The sequence below is a fragment of the Parasteatoda tepidariorum genome, chromosome 4, assembly GCF_043381705.1.
Source record: "Parasteatoda tepidariorum isolate YZ-2023 chromosome 4, CAS_Ptep_4.0, whole genome shotgun sequence".
NCBI classification, from domain to species: domain Eukaryota; kingdom Metazoa; phylum Arthropoda; class Arachnida; order Araneae; family Theridiidae; genus Parasteatoda; species Parasteatoda tepidariorum.
The window spans coordinates 84,729,779-84,748,786 of record NC_092207.1 but is presented as its reverse complement, the minus strand read 5'-3'; the positions used below and the strand labels follow the sequence as shown (position 1 = coordinate 84,748,786).

The 19,008-nt window shown below is 25.9% G+C and overlaps 1 protein-coding gene across 6 annotated transcripts in view; it reads left to right on the top strand.

The window, feature by feature from the left end:
* Positions 1-19,002, top strand: part of LOC107456790 (serine/threonine-protein kinase 11-interacting protein) — a 56,444-nt gene extending 37,442 nt beyond the window's left edge. For 2 of the 6 annotated variants that reach the window (XM_043042412.2, XM_043042410.2), the window contains exons 18-25: positions 50-135; positions 909-1,246; positions 2,803-2,918; positions 4,954-5,126; positions 5,319-5,489; positions 10,310-10,473; positions 12,630-12,808; positions 12,943-15,115. In XM_043042412.2, coding sequence (XP_042898346.1) covers positions 50-135; positions 909-1,246; positions 2,803-2,918; positions 4,954-5,126; positions 5,319-5,489; positions 10,310-10,473; positions 12,630-12,808; positions 12,943-12,952 — 1,237 coding nt within the window. In that variant the 3' untranslated portion in view covers positions 12,953-15,115. Of the gene's footprint in view, positions 1-49; positions 136-908; positions 1,247-2,802; positions 2,919-4,953; positions 5,127-5,318; positions 5,490-10,309; positions 10,474-12,629; positions 12,887-12,942; positions 15,116-15,568 lie in introns of those variants that run through there. The other 4 variants (XM_071180133.1, XM_043042413.2, XM_043042409.2 and 1 more) reach the window with 3 other exon arrangements.
* Positions 19,003-19,008: the final 6 nt, after the last annotated feature.

The window sequence follows — 19,008 nt, the reverse complement described above, 5'->3', positions numbered from 1 at the left end:
TAGTGTTATATATGTTATTTATATTTTTGAAATATGAGCTGTTTTACAGGTCCCCAACCACATCACAAGGCCACGTAACTAAGAGAGCAAAAGATCTCACGGAATCTCAAGAGGTTTTTGAAGGAAAAATAATGAGTTAGTTTGTTTTGTTTTTCTTGTCCCATCTGTATGTTTGATTATTTTTGATTCTATTAATTGCTGTTGCATATTTCTTAAATTTCAAAATAATCAATGAAATTAAGTATTATGATAGGAATTCAAGCCTTTTCTTTTAAGGAGTAGTGCATGTTTCACAATTTCTGTATTCAGTTTTTATTTTTGCTACAAATTAGATTACTTTCTTATTACATAATTTTAAAAATGAAGTATGGTTTTTCTCGAAAACTTTTAGTATTTTAAACATGAAATATCTGCAGTTTTCTTCTCTTTGCTCATTTACTTTAAACATCGTATACAAGCTAATTGAGCAGAATAAATCAATTAGATATTTAAAATAATATAGTTTTCTAGTTTAAAAGTAACCTATATTGTAGTTTTAATGTTATTAGAATAGGGTTAGTTTCACTCAAAAAGATTTCTATAAATTTAATATAGGCAAATACTTCATTTTCTTATTTGATTGTCCTTCTTAGTTAGTTACAGGTATACAGAGTTTAGCCTCAATTATACTAAAATTAGGCTATTCATCAGTGTTAATAGAATTGAAGTTAAGTATAATTGTCGAAAAACAGTTTGAAATAAAGAATCTTTATTTTTCAGTCGAAACAAAGTGCAATAAATATTATTCGTTCTAAAATAAAATATTATTCAAATATTATTCGTAATAAAATATTATTCTTTCTAAAATATTTTTAATTTTTTTAAAAAAAGAAATTGCTATTTTTGTTCTAAAAATTTTATTTTTGCAGATGAACGTAATGAAGAAAAGAACAAGTATGAGGCTGCTAATGGTGAAGAACATGGTGATTATTATTCCTTCACAGAAAGTTTAGCAGATGAAACTAAGGACTTTAACGACCCTAATGAAGTTGTATCTAGTGGAACAGAAAATTATCAATCTCCTGTTAAGGTTAAAAGGACTTCAGTTCATTCTGCTGAATTAGATGAGAGTACCCAATTAATAAATATATTGGGTGAAAAAACAACAGTTACACATGACATGTTTTCTGAACTAAATCATCGTTTGAAACTACATTTAGAAATAAATGTCTTTGGAAAAGAGGAAGAATTTCAAGCATGCTTACAGGTTTTTATTGTTTAATAAATTTTATTTAAAAATACTCTATGCATGTTATTGAAAATATAAAGAAATATTTGGAAATTATGAATGCTATGTGTTTAAATACTATTGGTGGGGAACATAATTATGCTCCTCACTCCTATCTTTAATAGTTAGTATATCTGGAATAAAATATTTTAATAAGAACTTATTTGAATTTTACAACAACATTATTTTTTTTGTAATTGATTATCTTACGTATCAATAATCACTTTTATTTAGTTATAAAAAAGTAATCACTGTTAAGAGACCATAATTATAGTGTCCATATAGTGTTTTACATATTCATATATTCATCATCACAAATAAAAGTACATAAATAGACATGCTATAGTTTCAGTTCTAAGAACAAGAATCAACACAAAATGGCTGAATAAAAAGAGAGATAAATATGAATAGCCTATAAGAAAAAGGGGAATTTGTTGTATAAGATAAAGAAAGGAGATAACAAAGCAGATGTGTGTTTGGGTGAGATGCCCAGGAGTGTAAGATGTAGAAATTAAATTAAAATACAATTCCAAACATAAGGAATGAGTATGATACCATAAATTCCATTAACTAAATTATTAGAAGTTTTCAAAATATGATATGATTCCCAGAAGTCGAGGTCAGTTGCTAAAGAACCGTATTGAATGATTTTATCAGTCAAGAACTCAAATCTATGATTAAAATTTTTAACTATATACGTTTATGGAAGATTATTTAATATCTTGATTTTGGATATATCTTTCATGTTGAAGTTTAATGGTACCAATATACATGAAGTTAAAGGTTGACCAATATACACACTGGTAAGGAATTTAGTAAATACCCCAGCTGTTAATATCAGCAATAAGTCAGTAAAATTCTGTTTCTTTACAGGGAAGAAAGTTACTTTATACTCAAATTTAATAAGAAGCTTAGTTACTTATGGACTGATTCTTTAAAGGATAAACAATCAAAAGATTAATTTCGTAAAATTGTTTAATTATTTTCTGTAGATAGAATCAATAATATTAGAAGAAAATGCACGATCATCAGAGGTAGCTTTAAGATTAAATAGAAAGTTATTCATCTGGGAGATTAGAATTATAGCAAATTTTAAAGGCACATGGTAAGCAAACATGCAAAAGAAAGCTATATTTTGATTAGGGGGATGAGATGAAGGGAGAGTGAAACCTTAAGCAATATTTTTTTAAAAAAAAGTAGTCAGAAATTCTTTCCAATTACGAGTAAAAAAAGTATCAAAGAAAGGTAAATATATTTTTTTTTTTTCAAACATGAACTAAATGCAAGAATCCATAATATTAAGAACACCATCAATGTCAGCCTTATTAATTGATAGTCCTATATAGTCATAACAAAAGTTTTTGTCTAGAATAATATTTTCAACTCAATTTTTTTTTGTGCAATATTATTTAAGTCAAAAAAACATCTTAACACATTTATTGTTTGGTCCAGATAAATTCCACCTTAGACATAATTTATTGTCAATGTATTATAATTAATATTGTTATCTAAAAAATATTGTTTTGATATTTCAGACTTCAATAGTTCCTTTAACAACTGGGGATGAATTCCAGGGATTGTTTGCTCTATCTTCCCATAAACTATACATAATCAAATTCCTACCACTTTATGACTTATGCATCCAGCAAAAGTAAGCAAAACTGCCTTTAACCTATTTTTGAAATGTTTTAATTTTTCAGAACTAGCGATAAAAGCATTTTTAATTAATTTTTCTATTCGCATATTTTCATATTTTACTTATTCTGACTTGAAATATATATATATATGTAATTTTGGTATTAAATTCAGCTGTCTAAAAGTAATATATAAAAATATTAACTAAACTTTATTAAATTATAGCTGCTGACGCTAATGGATTTTTATGTCGACTACTTGATTTTGTCAATTTTTCATGGTTTATATAAAAAAAATTCCTAGGTTTTACATTTGTACTACTAGATTTCGTCAATTTTCCTGGTTGTTGTTTTCTTTTTATTTCATTTAATTCATTAATCATATTTCAATTCAATTTCAATAATTATAGAAATTGAACTATTGTGATGAAGTACCAAATTATCAATAAAGTGGGGAAATGTACGGAAAAAGAAAAGAAAATGTTTAAAAAAATGATATCATCATTCATTAATCATATTTCAGGAGAATTTTTTTTAACTGGGTTTTTAACATAAAAAAAGTAATTTGATTTTTTGGACAGTTTTGGTTTTAATTGAAAACTTATAAGAACCCTGAGAATTTCTTCAACACTTTGACACTTATCACACTCACTAGTTAAGTGTGATGCCATTGTCTAAAATATTATTCAACCCAATTTTTCTCTTTCTATGCATCTTTCTTCTTTTTTTTTTTTTTTTTTCTAAAATGTTGTTCAACCCAATTTTTGTCTTTCTATGTGACTTTTTTTCCTTTCTTATTTCCACAAAATTGTTGTTTTGGTAGTAGATAGTGACAGTGTATAACATTAACCTGAATTATTAAAAAATGCCTTGGATGAAGTAATGATTTTGCCCTAAACATTTACCCAGCAGAATTTTAACTAATTTAATCAATATGTGTGTATAACTGTTAGGCCAGAAAAAAATTATTTATATACATTCAAATGCATCTAACTTAAAAAATATGTGTTACAACATAAGAAATTACTACATATATATTTATTTAATTATATTTATACAATTCACAAGCATCTTTAGGTTTGAAAATATGCTGTAAGCTGTTTGTATTTTCGAAAAATTTCTTTAGAAATCGCAAAATTAATAAGTTATTAAAATAAAATTGTAAAAAATTAAAATTTAATATTAATAGCTATTTAAATAAAAAAAATCATAAAAATCTGACTTAAAAAATCAAATTAGTCTGATTTTTTATTGAAAGTCAACACTGGAAAAATAGAATATTGCACTATACCTATAAATTCTGAAGGTGCCAGTGTGACCCTTCCCAGATTGTTTGTGTGTAGAAGGACATTTATATAATCATAATTTGTTTATTGAAAAAGATATCATGGACTTGATCACTAAATATTTAATAGCATTTTACATGATTTAATTAACAAAAATATTTGGTTAAACAGAACTCTGAATTTTCAATTATACTAATACATTTGTTTCATAGATGATTGAGTTTCCTTTTATATAAATAATGAGTAGAAATTTGTTAAAATGCTCTCGTTTTTTTTTTTTTTTTTTTTTTTTTTTTTTTTTTTTTTTTTTTTTAATGTGCCTTATACCTAAACCTACATGAAATAATGAGATATATAGCAAAATACATGCTGACCCATTCCATTTTGAACTTAGAATAAGTTTAATGTTCTGTGTATATTTTTCTATAAGGCTAACAGATGAATAATTAAATAAGCATTTAAAATCAAATTGTGAAGAGTCAGAAATTATTCAAAAAATTCCAGCTTTCAAAAAATTATTTTTTGAATTACATAGCAACAAATATTAAGAGGGGGAAAATTGCCCAATTCATCCTTCAACTATTAAAACAACAACTTCATTTCTTTTTTTTAAAAAATAGGAATTTTTGTTTCAATAAGAATTGTATCTTATTTATAAAAAGAATCTAAGATATTTAAATAATAAGATTTTTTAAAAGACTTAATTTTTGAGGATTTTTTTTTTTCTGTTTGATTATTTCTGAGCTTAAAAATATACTTTTTCTAGTGAACCAGTTGATAAAGCTATTCAAATAATCCATTCCTGTCCACTCAATCAACTGAAGCAAGTGAAAGTTGTTCTTGGAAATCAAGGGTTATCTGTTGCTTGTGGATCATCTGTGTTCACTTTATTAATAAGAGATGCTGACATATGTAATTGTTTCTCTTCTCTCTTGACGGGTAAGGAAGTTCTTTGTTAAAAACAATTTTTTATTATTGTTATTTTATCAATTTTATTTGCATTTTCATTTATTTAATATTTATAAAGTGGCTGATTTGGACCTGAGAAAAGGATAAATTGATAAATATAAAATAAGTAGATGTTGAAAAAAATTCTGTCAATTAGTTTATAATAAATATTCATTGTTGCAGAAATGATACATGATAAACAGTTTGAATTTGGCAAAGTAGAGTTCTTTTCATCTACCAGAGAGACTTTGAAGCAATTGCAAAGTTCAGTCTTTTCATCAGTAACAGAATCTGATGAAGTGCCAGAAGTGTTATTGCACCTCTTTGCATTTTGGTGGGACTGTTCTGTTCATGGTAAGTTACTTGTTTCATATGAACATTAATTCTTAATGTGATGAGTTTTTTTTTTTTTTATCTAAAAAATGTTTCTCTTGCTGAAATACTGCTTGTATGTACAAGATGACATTTAATGAGCTATATAAAATTAAAAATAAAATTTTTAAAATTTGCCGAGTTAAAAATGTTTTATTAACAATCAGATTTATTTTAAACTCGTTCAATATACTTGCCATAAATGATGTGCTGGGTATCCGTGCACCTGGAAAGTCATGAATGTCAGTGTTGAACAAAATTTGTCATGAAATCTCATGATTTTAACTATTTTTTTTAAAAAAGTCATGGATTTAGATTGCCGAAAAATCAAATTTTTAAAAATTTTTCCCCCCAATTTTATTTTGTCCCGATTATCTGAATTCATAACAAAATCATCACTCACAGTCATATTTTATTAGAATATAAATGTTTTTATCATGTTCTTTAAAAATATATGGTGTTCTTTCAAAAAATGAAAGAAAAAACATAATTTCTAGAGCGAATTATCTTTTAAACTTCTGTGATTAAAGAATTTTTATTATTTTATCAATTTAAAATTCTAACTGAAGCAAACCAGTTGTTGCCGAATTTTTTTTATTCCGAAAGGAAAACAGAAAAATTAGGAGTATTTCTTTCCTTTCCGATGAACAGGATTCTGCGGGGGGGGAAAGAGAAGAAAAATTTATTTTTTGCTTTTCTATTTTTTTTCAGCTATTTTATTGTTTCAATTCTTTCTTTACTCTGTTTTTTAAATTTAAAATCTATAAATATGAAGATGCATAGTATATCAGTTTTGGTTATACCTATCATTTTAATTAATGTTATAGTAATGCTTTTTTAAATTTATTGTTGTGTTTTTGTCAGAGAAAATAGTAACTTTGTTAAGTCATGAAAAATTCTTGGAATTAGTCATGGAAAATCATGAAAAGTCATAAATTTTAAAATCTAAAATGTAACAGATACCCTAGATGTGGCACAGCGCGATTAAGAGATTCTCCAAAGCTTATATCAGTGTCAAGATCTAGATGCTTTTGATCAGCACTTTAAAATGCTGTATTTTAAATATTTTTGCAAAGAAATGAGTAATAATAACATGAGTGTGAATGTTTAAAATAATCCCAACACGCTTTGTAATCCATCCCCAAGCTTCTACTGTATCTTGTTGCTGGTTCAAAAGATATCAAAGTTTTTGTTTTTATTTTTTTTAACACATATTTTCCTGGAAGAAGATATTTTCTGGTGGTTATATCTCTAATTTATCCAGTGATTGGAAAAGTTCTTACCTGGTCTAAATTGCATCAAACAGGAAAATTCAACATAATATATGCCCAGTAAATTTTTTCTTCTTCTTTCACCAGAAAAATTTTTAGTTTTCCAAACAATGCATTCAAAACTCATAGTACAGTTGAAACTTGCTAACTCTAACTTTTGTTTCACAAATTCGCAAATTTTTCGATAGCTCGAAAGAGAAAAATTTTCTTTTAACAATTACTTTGTGCTTAACACTTAGAAAAAACTTCCATTGATAATTTTTTTATGATTCCCTGAACAATTCAAATTTTTTGCAACAAATAGAAAAGCTTTTTTAAATANAAAAAAAAAAAAAAAAAAAATTCTTGAGATCAAAAAATTTCAAAAATGAAAAGCTATTTAAAAGTATGCTAGGGAAGCCCTACATAAACTGTAAAATAAAAGGATGCAATGTCCTCAAAGTTTTTAAAGGGACTATAACAAAATAGATAATAAAGACATGGACTAATGCAGGGGTGTCCAACTCAAAAGCTAACTTGGGCCAAATAAACAGTGCTTAACTTTGGGTGGGCCGCAAAAAAAAAAAAAAAAATCAATGTTCATAGAAACATATATTTTTATTTTGAATTCTAATAAGCATATATAAAGTTAAATTATTGTTTAGGTCCTGATACTTGACATCTCTTCTCGGCTATTATCTTTTCTATTTTGGGAGAAATTTTATTGGCTGAGACTACTTTCAAAATTGACCCAACGTGACCGTTATTAATGCGGTTTCGGACAGGAGATTTATTTCCATTCATAACAGAAAATAATTGCTCTCACTGATAAGTACTTCCAAACATGGAAATAATTTCATACTCAAATTTTCGAGTATTTTCAAACCTTGCTGGCAAATATTCGTGAAATTCAGGCACACCCACTTCAATGAATTTTGCCTTCAAATTTGAGTCGCACTGAATCTCAATCACTTCCATTTGCATATAACTGGGTATTAGTCTATATTTATTGAGAAAATCGTTGAAAACAAACAAAATTTGTCTTCCAAGGAATTAAAAACTTTAAACCTTGTTTCAAATTCTGTTCTAAGATTTTGAATTTTTTTCTGCGTATTTTTGATACGATGCAGTATCATCTAAACTAGATTTGTTCTTGTTGCACGTTGGAAAGTGCGTTAAATCTTCATTTTTCAGTTGCCTCTCCCAAAGAAATAGTTTACATGTGAATGCTTTAATTATGTCAAACATGTTCGTAATGATCTGATCCTTGCCTTGTAACAATAAATTTAGATCGGATAAGTGTTTGGTTATATCAACCATAAAAGATAAATCTTGCAACCATATCTGATCGGAGAACAAGCTTGTATCTTGATTATAGTTTGTAAAAACTTACATATTTTTTCTTTCAAATCCCAGAATTGATTGAGAACCTTGGAGCAAGATAACCAACTTACCTTGCTATAATAGGATAAACCTGATTATGTACTATCTAATTGATAGCTTAGTGTGAAACGGACTCCATTTCAGCCAATTAGAATTTTACATTTTCGCGCGGACAATTTAAAATGATCCGTATAGTTTATAAATGAAGTATATTATAGTTTAATATGCTGGTTTCGTTTCTAATTCACATTTCTATTTTATTTTTACTTTGCTTCGGATGTATTGACTGGGCCGCAAAAATGTTCTTCTCGGGCCGCGAGTTTGACACCCCTGGACTAATGTGATGTGAATGATTTGCATTGATTGATTGAATATTTGTTAAAAGAGATTTTACCAACACTAATAGCCTTCATCCCTATTCACTGATGATCACCAACCCTCAAAGTTTACTATGTAATCAGCAAAAATTGCTTAAAATTTGAATTTTTTTTTTTTTTAGTTTATTATTTTTATTTATCAGAATTTTTTACTTTCCTGAAGCCTTAAATTGAACATGAAAAATTGGTTAAATATTTAGAGTGAATCAATAGCAAAATGACAAGAAAATAGTTCACAGATAAAAGATAATCACAATATTGCCATGTAAGGTGGTCTTTCTACACTTAGGGAGGGTAAGAGACTGATAGAGACAAAGGAATTTGGAATCACAAAAGAAGGAATATGTTATAAATCAAATCTTTGACAGAAAAATTGTAACACAGACTATTGCACTGGGCAATGAAATTTCTACTGCCTTTCTACATATCCAAGCAATATTTCCTGGAAGCCCCTTCTTGTGATTTCTTAAATAAGGATCGGTTTCTTAAATGAAAGGGACATAAGGATTTTGTAACTAGTAGTTTGAATGTAGAATGTTTGAGCTTTCACAACAATTACTTCTTACAAATCAATGGTCAAGGAATTGTGCATTGCTGAAGGAAAATTTATTGAGTTTTTGAAATCAAAGACCAAACGCTATCCACAATTGGCAATTCGATGTTTGTCGATGCCTACAAACAGCGTGGAAGCAAAAAGATCATTTTCTAAGTATAAAAATTTATTAAGTGATGAAAGACGAAGCATAAATGAGAATAATCTGACAATGTACAATACTTTGTACCAAAATTCTGTTCATTTAAATAAAAATATTAATATTGCTTGAAATTGAAAGAAATACTTATGTTGTATATTTTCCAAGCTTCTTTTTATTATTTGCGCTATTTCTGTCTTTTGCATCATTTATATAGAGAGTTTTTTAATGTTCAGAATCTGCGTAATTTTCAAAATTTCCCCCGAATTTCAAGTCTTTTTTCCCGCGACAAACTTGCAGCCCTAGTTGTCAGTTCAAAATGGCTTACAAATAGAAATTTAATTATGGATAGTACCATTCGAATTGAATAATGGATAATTCAATTTTCATTAATTATAGAAATTGAACTATTGTGATGAAGTACCAAATTATCAATAAAGTGGGAAAATGTACGGAAAAAGAAAAGAAAATGTTTAAAAAAATTCAAATTTTTGAGCAGAAACTGTCAATGATTTTTAAAAATTAAAGTAATGTTATTCTACAAAATAAAGCTTCTGGTTCATTATCACAAGAAAAAGATGAAGGAAGTACGAAATTTTATTGATTTGTTGTGGATCCTTTAAGAAAATGTGTAGAAAGTCAGTCCAATTTGTGGGCTAAACACTTATTACCTACTTAGAAAGTATAATTAATAAATTGTTATACTCTTCTCCAAAACAAATAATGGAATATTTTTTTTTAAATCATCAATCTCTTGTGCATCTTACATATTTTAGCAAAAATATTGTTTTGCTTTCTTAAGTGTGCAAAAAAAAACTTTTTTTTATATATTCTACTGTTTTTATTGCATAATTTTAGATAACTCAAATTTCTTTTCTACCTTTAAGTTCAAGATATCAATGTTTGACTGCACTTAAAATGTTGAAGTAAATGACTTTTATTTTGGTTAAATGCTCTGCTTATCAGGTCATTGCATAAGTTCATAGCTAAACTGAAATGCATCAAACAAAAAAGATAAAATGAATGTTTATGTGTCCCATGAGATTTACAATCTTGATAATAATGATTTTGTTTGATTATTTAAAACAATTTACTTTCAGAGAAGGACTCAAGCCACCCAGTTTGTATTATCATCACCAGTAATGATATATTTGTTGCGAGGATATTGTACAAAAAACAAGAATCATGCACAGATCTGAATAATTTATGTTTATATCACTACACTGTTTTGGATCATCAAAAAATATCTGACCTTGTTTCTTTGGTAAGTTTTTGCTTAAAGGAGTCAATCACATATAAATATCATTATTAAATATTTTCAATTAGTGTTACTATAAAATTATAATAAATATATTAAATTATTTTGTGAGTATGCATTAATTAAAAATTAACACAATTATTGTATATTTATGAGTAACTATCATTTGTAAGTCAGTTTTAATTTAAATCATCATTAATTAATTTTCTTTCATTTATGTTATTACTTCTGAATTCTTTTAAATTGTGGGATATCTATTTTTTTTCCTTCACCCCCTTCCTTCTCGCTCCCATGAAAATAACGGGGTGAGGTTTCGCCCTCTATTTCTCGTTCCCATGATATTTCTGGGCTGAAGTGTTCCGTAGTAACGCGCCAATAAGAATGAAACTAATTCATTTCTTTTGCCTGGGAAACATTTTATTTCTCATTTTACACACCAGATGGCAGTACCAGGATATTTTTAAGGTAATTTTAGATAGTTAGTTTATTTTAAACTAGATGTCAGCACTAATAAAATTTTCAGGGATTTAAAAAAATAGGCACTTTTATGACCGTTTTCTTGAAAATTAACTGATTGTTACAGGATTAAGAAAAATTATTTTTATTCATTATTTTCCATAAGTAAAATATATTTTTCTCTTTTATTTATTTATTTCTTTATTTTTTTTCATTTATTGGTTTACTTTTTTCGTCATTGTGAAAATTTGAGGCATATTTATTATTCAAGGATTAGTTAATTAATTTTTATAATTCACTGATACTGTAATTATTTAACTAATTATATTAAATCAATATTTATAACTGTTAAAAAATTATAATGAAGAATATTTAATCCAAGTATATATAATATAAAATTGAAAACATAAAATAGTGTAAATAATTTAAATTTCAAGCTATAAATATAATATTGCTTTTACATTTTTCTCTTTCATTGATTATAAAAATCTCTGAAATTCTCTATATATGTAATATTTTTCATAATGTGCAAATGTTGGCAGCCATATTATGGTTCTTGTTATTTTAATTTTTTTTTTTTTAAATTTCTTATGTATTGATACACTATTGTGTTTAATATTTTATAATGACTTATTATATCATACTTGTTTCCTGTACAAGATACAGGATTTAAAAATAAAAAAAATCTCACAAGAAGTATTTATGCTGAAAAACACAGATTAATAATTAAAAAAATTGTGTTTCTATAGAGAATTTTGTTTTTTCAAATTTTTATATTGATTCAGAAATTATACAATATAGAGTTATATATGAAATAGCATGTCAGATAAATGAACTCTAAAGTTTTTCTGGCTTATCGACACATTTCTGTGAAAATTTTCAATAACCATTATGTATAAATGTGGTTGAATTTTATTGATATTTTTACTAATATTTACTGATATATTGTACAGTAGGGAACTGATTATCCGGAACGATCGGGACCATCGCTATTCCGGATAACTGATTTTTCCGGTTTTCTGAATCGCTACAAAAAGCCGTTTTTTTATTGTTAAACCCAACTGAAAAAAAAAATTATTTGGAAATAATCTTAAAAAGAAGAAAAAACGATGAAGTAATACACTAATGATTATTTCCAAAATGATGGTAAGTTAAAAATCTTTCAAAAAAGAAAGAAAAATCCTAAAATCTTATGAGGAAAAAAACATTTTTTTTAAAAAAAATGGTGGGAAAATTTACGAATTTCGTTCCGGTTTTTTGGTTTTCCGGTTTTCTGATTTCCGGATAACGGGTTCTGTACTGTAATAACTTTACTAATATTTGTGGCTGAACTTATTATTACTTTACTAATATTTATGGCTGAATTAAAGTTTTATATAGCACTTTGGTTTATCTTCTATCGTTTAAATTCTTCTATCTTTGGGTTTCTCTTTTAATTCCTGAGATAAGAACCACCAGTTACCACTGCGAATTTCTTACTGTATTTTTATTTATTTATTTTTTTGTCAAAACATTTTATTGCACAAATGGTTCAAAATACTAATATCACATGAATTTTGATACAATTTTTACATGATTATCTTGCTGCATTATTTTTGTATTTATCAATTTTAAAATATCTTGTTTTCTGTTTTTAAATAATTCATTTTTTTGATTGATTGTTAAATGTTTCTAAAGTACTATTCAAGCCATTATTTCTTTTTCAGGAACTGAAAAATGACCTAAGGAGTATAGAAATGAATTTCATTAATGATTCTTCATCTGAAAATTGTGACTGGACAATTAAAACAGAGACAAAATCCTCACTTTTTTCACTCATTAGTGCCGTTAAAAGTCCGTGGGAGGAAATATTCAAAGTGCCTCTGCCACTTTCTAGTGAAGAAAAGTAACATTCTTTTAACAAAACAAAAAATGCCTTTCATAATGCAGTGATACTTTTTTTATTTAAAAAAAAAAAAAGAAATTTTTTTATTTGTTTCATTATTATGAACATATATTTATAAAATGCCATTTTCCTAGATATTGGTGAATATGTCTTCTGAGAAGATGCTTTTTGTGGAGAGAAAAAAAATTGGGACATATTTTATTCATAATATGTGCATGTTTGCTTAAGTATTTGTTAATTTGCTATTTTAAATTGCATGGTAATCATATACTCTTTTCTTAAATAAGACTAAATGTTCATTTCACATGGTGTTTTGTCAATTATCTAATTTGAATATATATTTATAAAAAAAAAACTATAAAGAATGTTTGGTCAAACAGCTTAAAATTGAAAAAAAGGTAATAATACTCTTTCTGATTTTTACTCACTGGGCACATAAAAAAATTAATTTTAACCAAAATATTCTCTGCTAAAGAGACAACAATTATTACTTAAATATCAAAGAAATGTGATATTTAACAAGAAATATCATATAAAATTAATTTTAACCAAATATATAAAATTAATTTTAACCAAAATATACTCTGCTAAAGAGACAACAATTATTACTTAAATATCAAAGAAATGTGATATTTAACAAGAAATAACATATAAAATTAATTTTAACCAAATATATAAAATTAATTTTAACCAAAATATACTCTGCTAAAGAGACAACAATTATTACTTAAATATCAAAGAAATGTGATATTTAACAAGAAATAAAACTTTTCAATAAATGTTTAATAATAATCTCAAGTCTGGAAACTGCCATATTACATGCTGTCTGTTCTTTTCCTGGTTTGTAGTTTTTAATTGTCTGTGTGTGTGTGTGTGTGTGTGTTTTTTTTTTTTTAAGTAAAAATTGAAAAAGTATTTAGCTATAGGACATTTTATTTTAACTTTATTACTTTACTTTTTAACATCAAGGTAAGGTTAAAGGTCTTCTTTACAAAGAAAGAGGTTTCCTCTTCTTCCATGATGAATTACCTGATTTCAATTTCGTTGTTTAGTTAATTATTAATTTTAACAAGTGTATCTAATTTTCAAAAAAAAATATTTAAATATTTTTCGTTTAATTTTATTTTAAGGGCCAAATTTAATAGGTTAGGAATATTTCGGAAATTTTCTAAAAGTTAAGATTAATAATGCTTACAAGTTTGGCATCTTGTTTTAATAGCAAACATTTCATTGAATGAAAGGAAACAAAAAAAAATCGAAAATATTAATCAGGTGCTTAATATAAAAGTATAATTTGCTATGACTTAACATAGAAAAAACAGAATCTCTTTTCAACCTGAAGAAAGCCCAGAAGCTTCATATTGCAGCATGTTTCAATGTGAAGAATTATGTAGAATTGAAGTTTTGTTTTATTATTGCAAAATAATAATTCAAAGCTCTTATAACTTGTTAAAGCAAGCAAAGCAAACAACTGTTTGTGAAATTGTATCACTTCCAGTGAAAAGAAAAGGCAATTCATTACTAATTAAATTAAATAATATCTGTCATCCTTTTAGTTTGATTTTACAAACTGCTTTTTTTTTAATCCCCTCTTAAAGAATAAAATTTTTGAATGGTAAGAATTTTCTAATTTCCTGTACTGGAAACTTTGAAATTTTTTTTTAAATAAATGGCAGCTTACATACAGAACCTTCCGGCTAACTGAAAAATACTGAAACAAACACCTATAGTAACTATAATAGTATACATTAAATAATGAGTAAAAAGAAAGTTATTTGGCACTTTTTTTACAAATAGAAAATTAAACATGTCTAATAGTATCTAAGTAGTTTTGAAATTCATTTCATTCATTTTACTATTTATATGCTTACTATATTATTTTTACTAAACTTTTATTTGTACACTTATTATTTGTACTAAAATGTATTTTTTCCTCGATTGCAATATAATTTTCATGATAAATGAATGGAAGAGTTTTGAGTAAGAAATACAGGGTGTTCCACAATATCTACTCTTATTCTATATTTTTAGAACCCTTGTCAAAAAGTAAGTCACAATTAGTATATATATATATAATAGATCACAAGTTAATATTTTACCAAGATAAAAACGGAAGCACTTTTAAATGCATGAATAAGAGGATGTTGACATCAAAATCTGTTTGACTGAATGAAAAAAATGTGATAAATAGTGAAAAAAAAGTTGGTTACGCTCTTTGTTTCCCTCACAGGGTGCGGTGAAATAAAACCTGGACAAGCAATTTTTAATGTAACTTTATTAAAAATAAATAAATTTACAAAATATAACAAATAATAANAAATGACTAAATAATGTTGCAAATTTGCTCAACATGGAAACTAATACATACAGATATATTATAATATCTTTACTAATATTCGTGGCTGAATTAAAGTTTTATACAGCACTTTGATTTCTCTTTCAATTCTTCTCTATCTTTGGGTTTTTCTTTAAATTCCTGAAATAAGAACCACCTGTTACCACTGCAAATTTCTTTCTGTATTTTTTTTTTTTTTTTTTTTTTTTNTTTTTTTTTTTTTTTTTGTCAAAGCATTTTATTGCACAAATGGTGCAAAATACTAATGTCACATGAATTTTGATACAATTTTTACATGATAATCTTGCTGCATTATTTGTATATTTATTAATTTTAAAATTTCGTGTTTTCTGTTTTTAAATAATTCATTTGATCGATTGTTAAATGTTTCTAAAGCACTATTCAAGCTATTACTTCTTTTCCAGGAACTAAAAAATGACCTAAGGAGTATAGAAATGAACTTCATTAATGAATCTTCATCTGAAAATTGTGACTGGACAATTAAAACAGAGACAAAATCCTCACTTTTTTCACTCATTAGTGCCGTTAAAAGTCCATGGGAAGAAATATTCAAAGTGCCTCTGCCACTTTCTAGTGAAGAAAAGTAACATTCTTTTTTTTAACAAAGTAAAAGAAAATGCCTTTCATAATGCAGTGATACTTTTTTTATTTTAAAAAAAAAAAGAACTTTGTTTATTTGTTTCATTATCGTGAACATATATTTATAAAATGCCATTTTCCTAGATATTGCTGAATATGTCTTCTGAGAAGATGCTTTTTTTGGAGAAAAAAAAAATTGGGACATATTTTATTCATAATATGCGCATGTTTGCTTAAGTATTGGTTAATTAGCTATTTTAAATTACATGGTAATCATATACTCTTTTCTTAAATACGACAAAATGTACATTTCACATGGTGTTTTGTCAGTTTTCTAATTTGAATATATATTTATTAAAAAAAAACTAAAGAATGTTTGGTCAAACAGCTTAAAATAGAAAAAAAGGTAAGTAAATAAAAAGTTACAAAAAATAATAACACTGTTACTCTTTCTGATTTTTACTCACTGGGCACATAAAAAAATAAATTTTTACAAAAATATACCCTGCTAAAGAGACAACAATTATTACTTAAATATCAAAGAAATGTGATATTTAACAAGAAATAAAACTTTTCAATAAATGTTTAATAATAATCTCAAGTCTGGAAACTGCCATATTACATGCTGTCTGTTCTTTTCCTGGTTTGTAGTTTTTAATTGTCTGCAAATTTTTTTTTAAGTAAAAATTGAAAAAGTATTTAGCTATATGACATTTTATTTTAGCTTTATTACTTTACTTTTTAACATCAAGGTGAGGTTAAAGGTCTTCTTTACAAAGAAAGAGGTTTCCACTTCTTCCATGATGAATTACCTGATTTCAATTTCGTTGCTTAGTTAATTATTAATTTTAACAAGTGTATCTAATTTTCAAAAAAAATATTTAAATATTTTTCGTTTTATTTTAGGTGCCAAATTTAATAGGTTAGGAATATTTTGGAAATTTTCTAAAAGTTAAGGTTATTAATATTTCTTCCAAGTTTTGCATCTTGTTTTAATAGCAAACATTTCATTGAATGAAAGAAAATTAGAAAATATTAATCAGTTGCTTAATATAAAAGTATAATTTGCTATGAGTTAACATAGAAAAAACAGAATCTCTTTTCAACCTGAAGGAAGCCCTGAAGCTACATATTGCAGCATGTTTCAATGTAAAGAATTATGTAAAATTGAAATTTTGCTTTATTATTGCAAAATAATAATTCAAAGCTCTTATAACTTGTTAAAGCAAGCAGAACAAAAAACTGTTTGTGAAATTGTATCACTTCCAGTGAAAAGAAAAAGCAATTCATTATTAATTAAATTAAATAATATCTGTCATCCTTTTAGTTTGATTTTACAAACTGCTTTTTTTTTAATCCCCTCTTAAAGAATAAAATTTTTGAATGGTAAGAATTTTCTAATTTCCTGTACTGGAAACTTTGAAATTTTTTTTTAAATAAATGGCAGCTTACATACAGAACCTTCCGGCTAACTGAAAAATACTGAAACAAACACCTATAGTAACTATAATAGTATACATTAAATAATGAGTAAAAAGAAAGTTATTTGACACTTTTTTTACAAATAGCAAATTAAACATGTCTAATAGTATCTAAGTAGTTTTGAAATTCATTTCATTCATTTTACCATTTATATGCTTACTATATTATTTTTACTAAACTTTTATTTGTACACTTATTATATGTATTAAAATATATATTTTCCTCAATCACAATATAATTTTCATGATAAATGAATGGAAGAGTTTTGAGTAAGAAATACAGGGTGTTCCACAATATCTACTCTTATTCTATATTTTTAGAACCCTTGTCAAAAAGTAAGTCACAATTAGTATATATATATATAATAGATCACAAGTTAATATTTTACCAAGATAAAAACGGAAGCACTTTTAAATGCATGAATAAGAGGATGTTGACATCAAAATCTGTTTGACTGAATGAAAAAAATGTGATAAATAGTGAAAAAAAAGTTGGTTACGCTCTTTGTTTCCCTCACAGGGTGCGGTGAAATAAAACCTGGACAAGCAATTTTTAATGTAACTTTATTAAAAATAAATAAATTTACAAAATATAACAAATAATAAAAGAAGTAGACTTATACTAATAAATAAATTTAATTGGTTTCAAAGTGGCTGCCTTTCACAGCGATGCACATTTTTATTGAAATTTTCAGCAATAGGCTGCAAGTTTATTTACTATTCTATCCCATTTATCTGTCTCATTCTATCTGTCCCATTTTATCTATCCCATTCCCACCAAAGTGATTGTTTTAGAGAGTCCAAACTTTTGTGTACAGAGAAAAAGAATGATTTCACACTATTGCTTTCCTATCTTAAAACAACTTTAAAAAATCTTTTGCTAGACATTGCAACAAAAGCCAAAAAAAAAACTATACGTAAACTGAGAAATATATTATAAACTATTTAATAACTAAAGTGCTAGACAAAAAGAGGTGAACATACAAATTTAAGAGAAATTACTTAATTTCTACTCTATGATGCAGTAACTTTTTCCAAGTTTTGTTTACCGCACCTTGTATTTTTAATTTGCATATAGTTAATGTGTATACTTCACTTCTGGCAAGAAGTCTAAAAATCTGTATAAACAATGATTATTATAAAACACACATTTTACAAAAAAAACCCTTAAAATGATGTAATTTTAACATTGGTAACTAAACATAAAGGCAAAAAAGTTAATAATGTATTTGCAATTAAAATATTCGTAGTTTGCTTAAAAATTAGCAAAGGATTTGTATTAAGTCTTATGATTTTTGTCACAAATTTTTATGAAACTGGAGAAATTTTGTGTTTAATGTTTCTACTCAATAATTAGAGCTTAATAACAATTAGAGCTTAATTTTTATTATTGTTTGTTTAAAATTTCTATAACAAGCAGTTCCTATGAAATTTAATATATATTATAAAACCTAAATGTATAATAAAAGCAATATTTTGTAGTAAATACGTATCATCCTTTTTAACTCATTAGTGTGTACATTTCTTTATCATATGCTGAATTTTTTTAAATAGCTTAATGTATCCTTATTTTCTCTTGTCATTATGGATATACATAATTACTGCTATTTTGTGTTCTATTAAAAATGCAATAATAATATTACTGTGCAAATTATATTTTGAAACTTGCTGTAAATTTATTTGCAATTAAAATATATGTTTCAGGACAAGGTTTTTATTGTTAATAGTTTCATTAAATGTTAAGAACTTGCAAGATCTGTAACAAAAGGTTTTGAAACAAATTT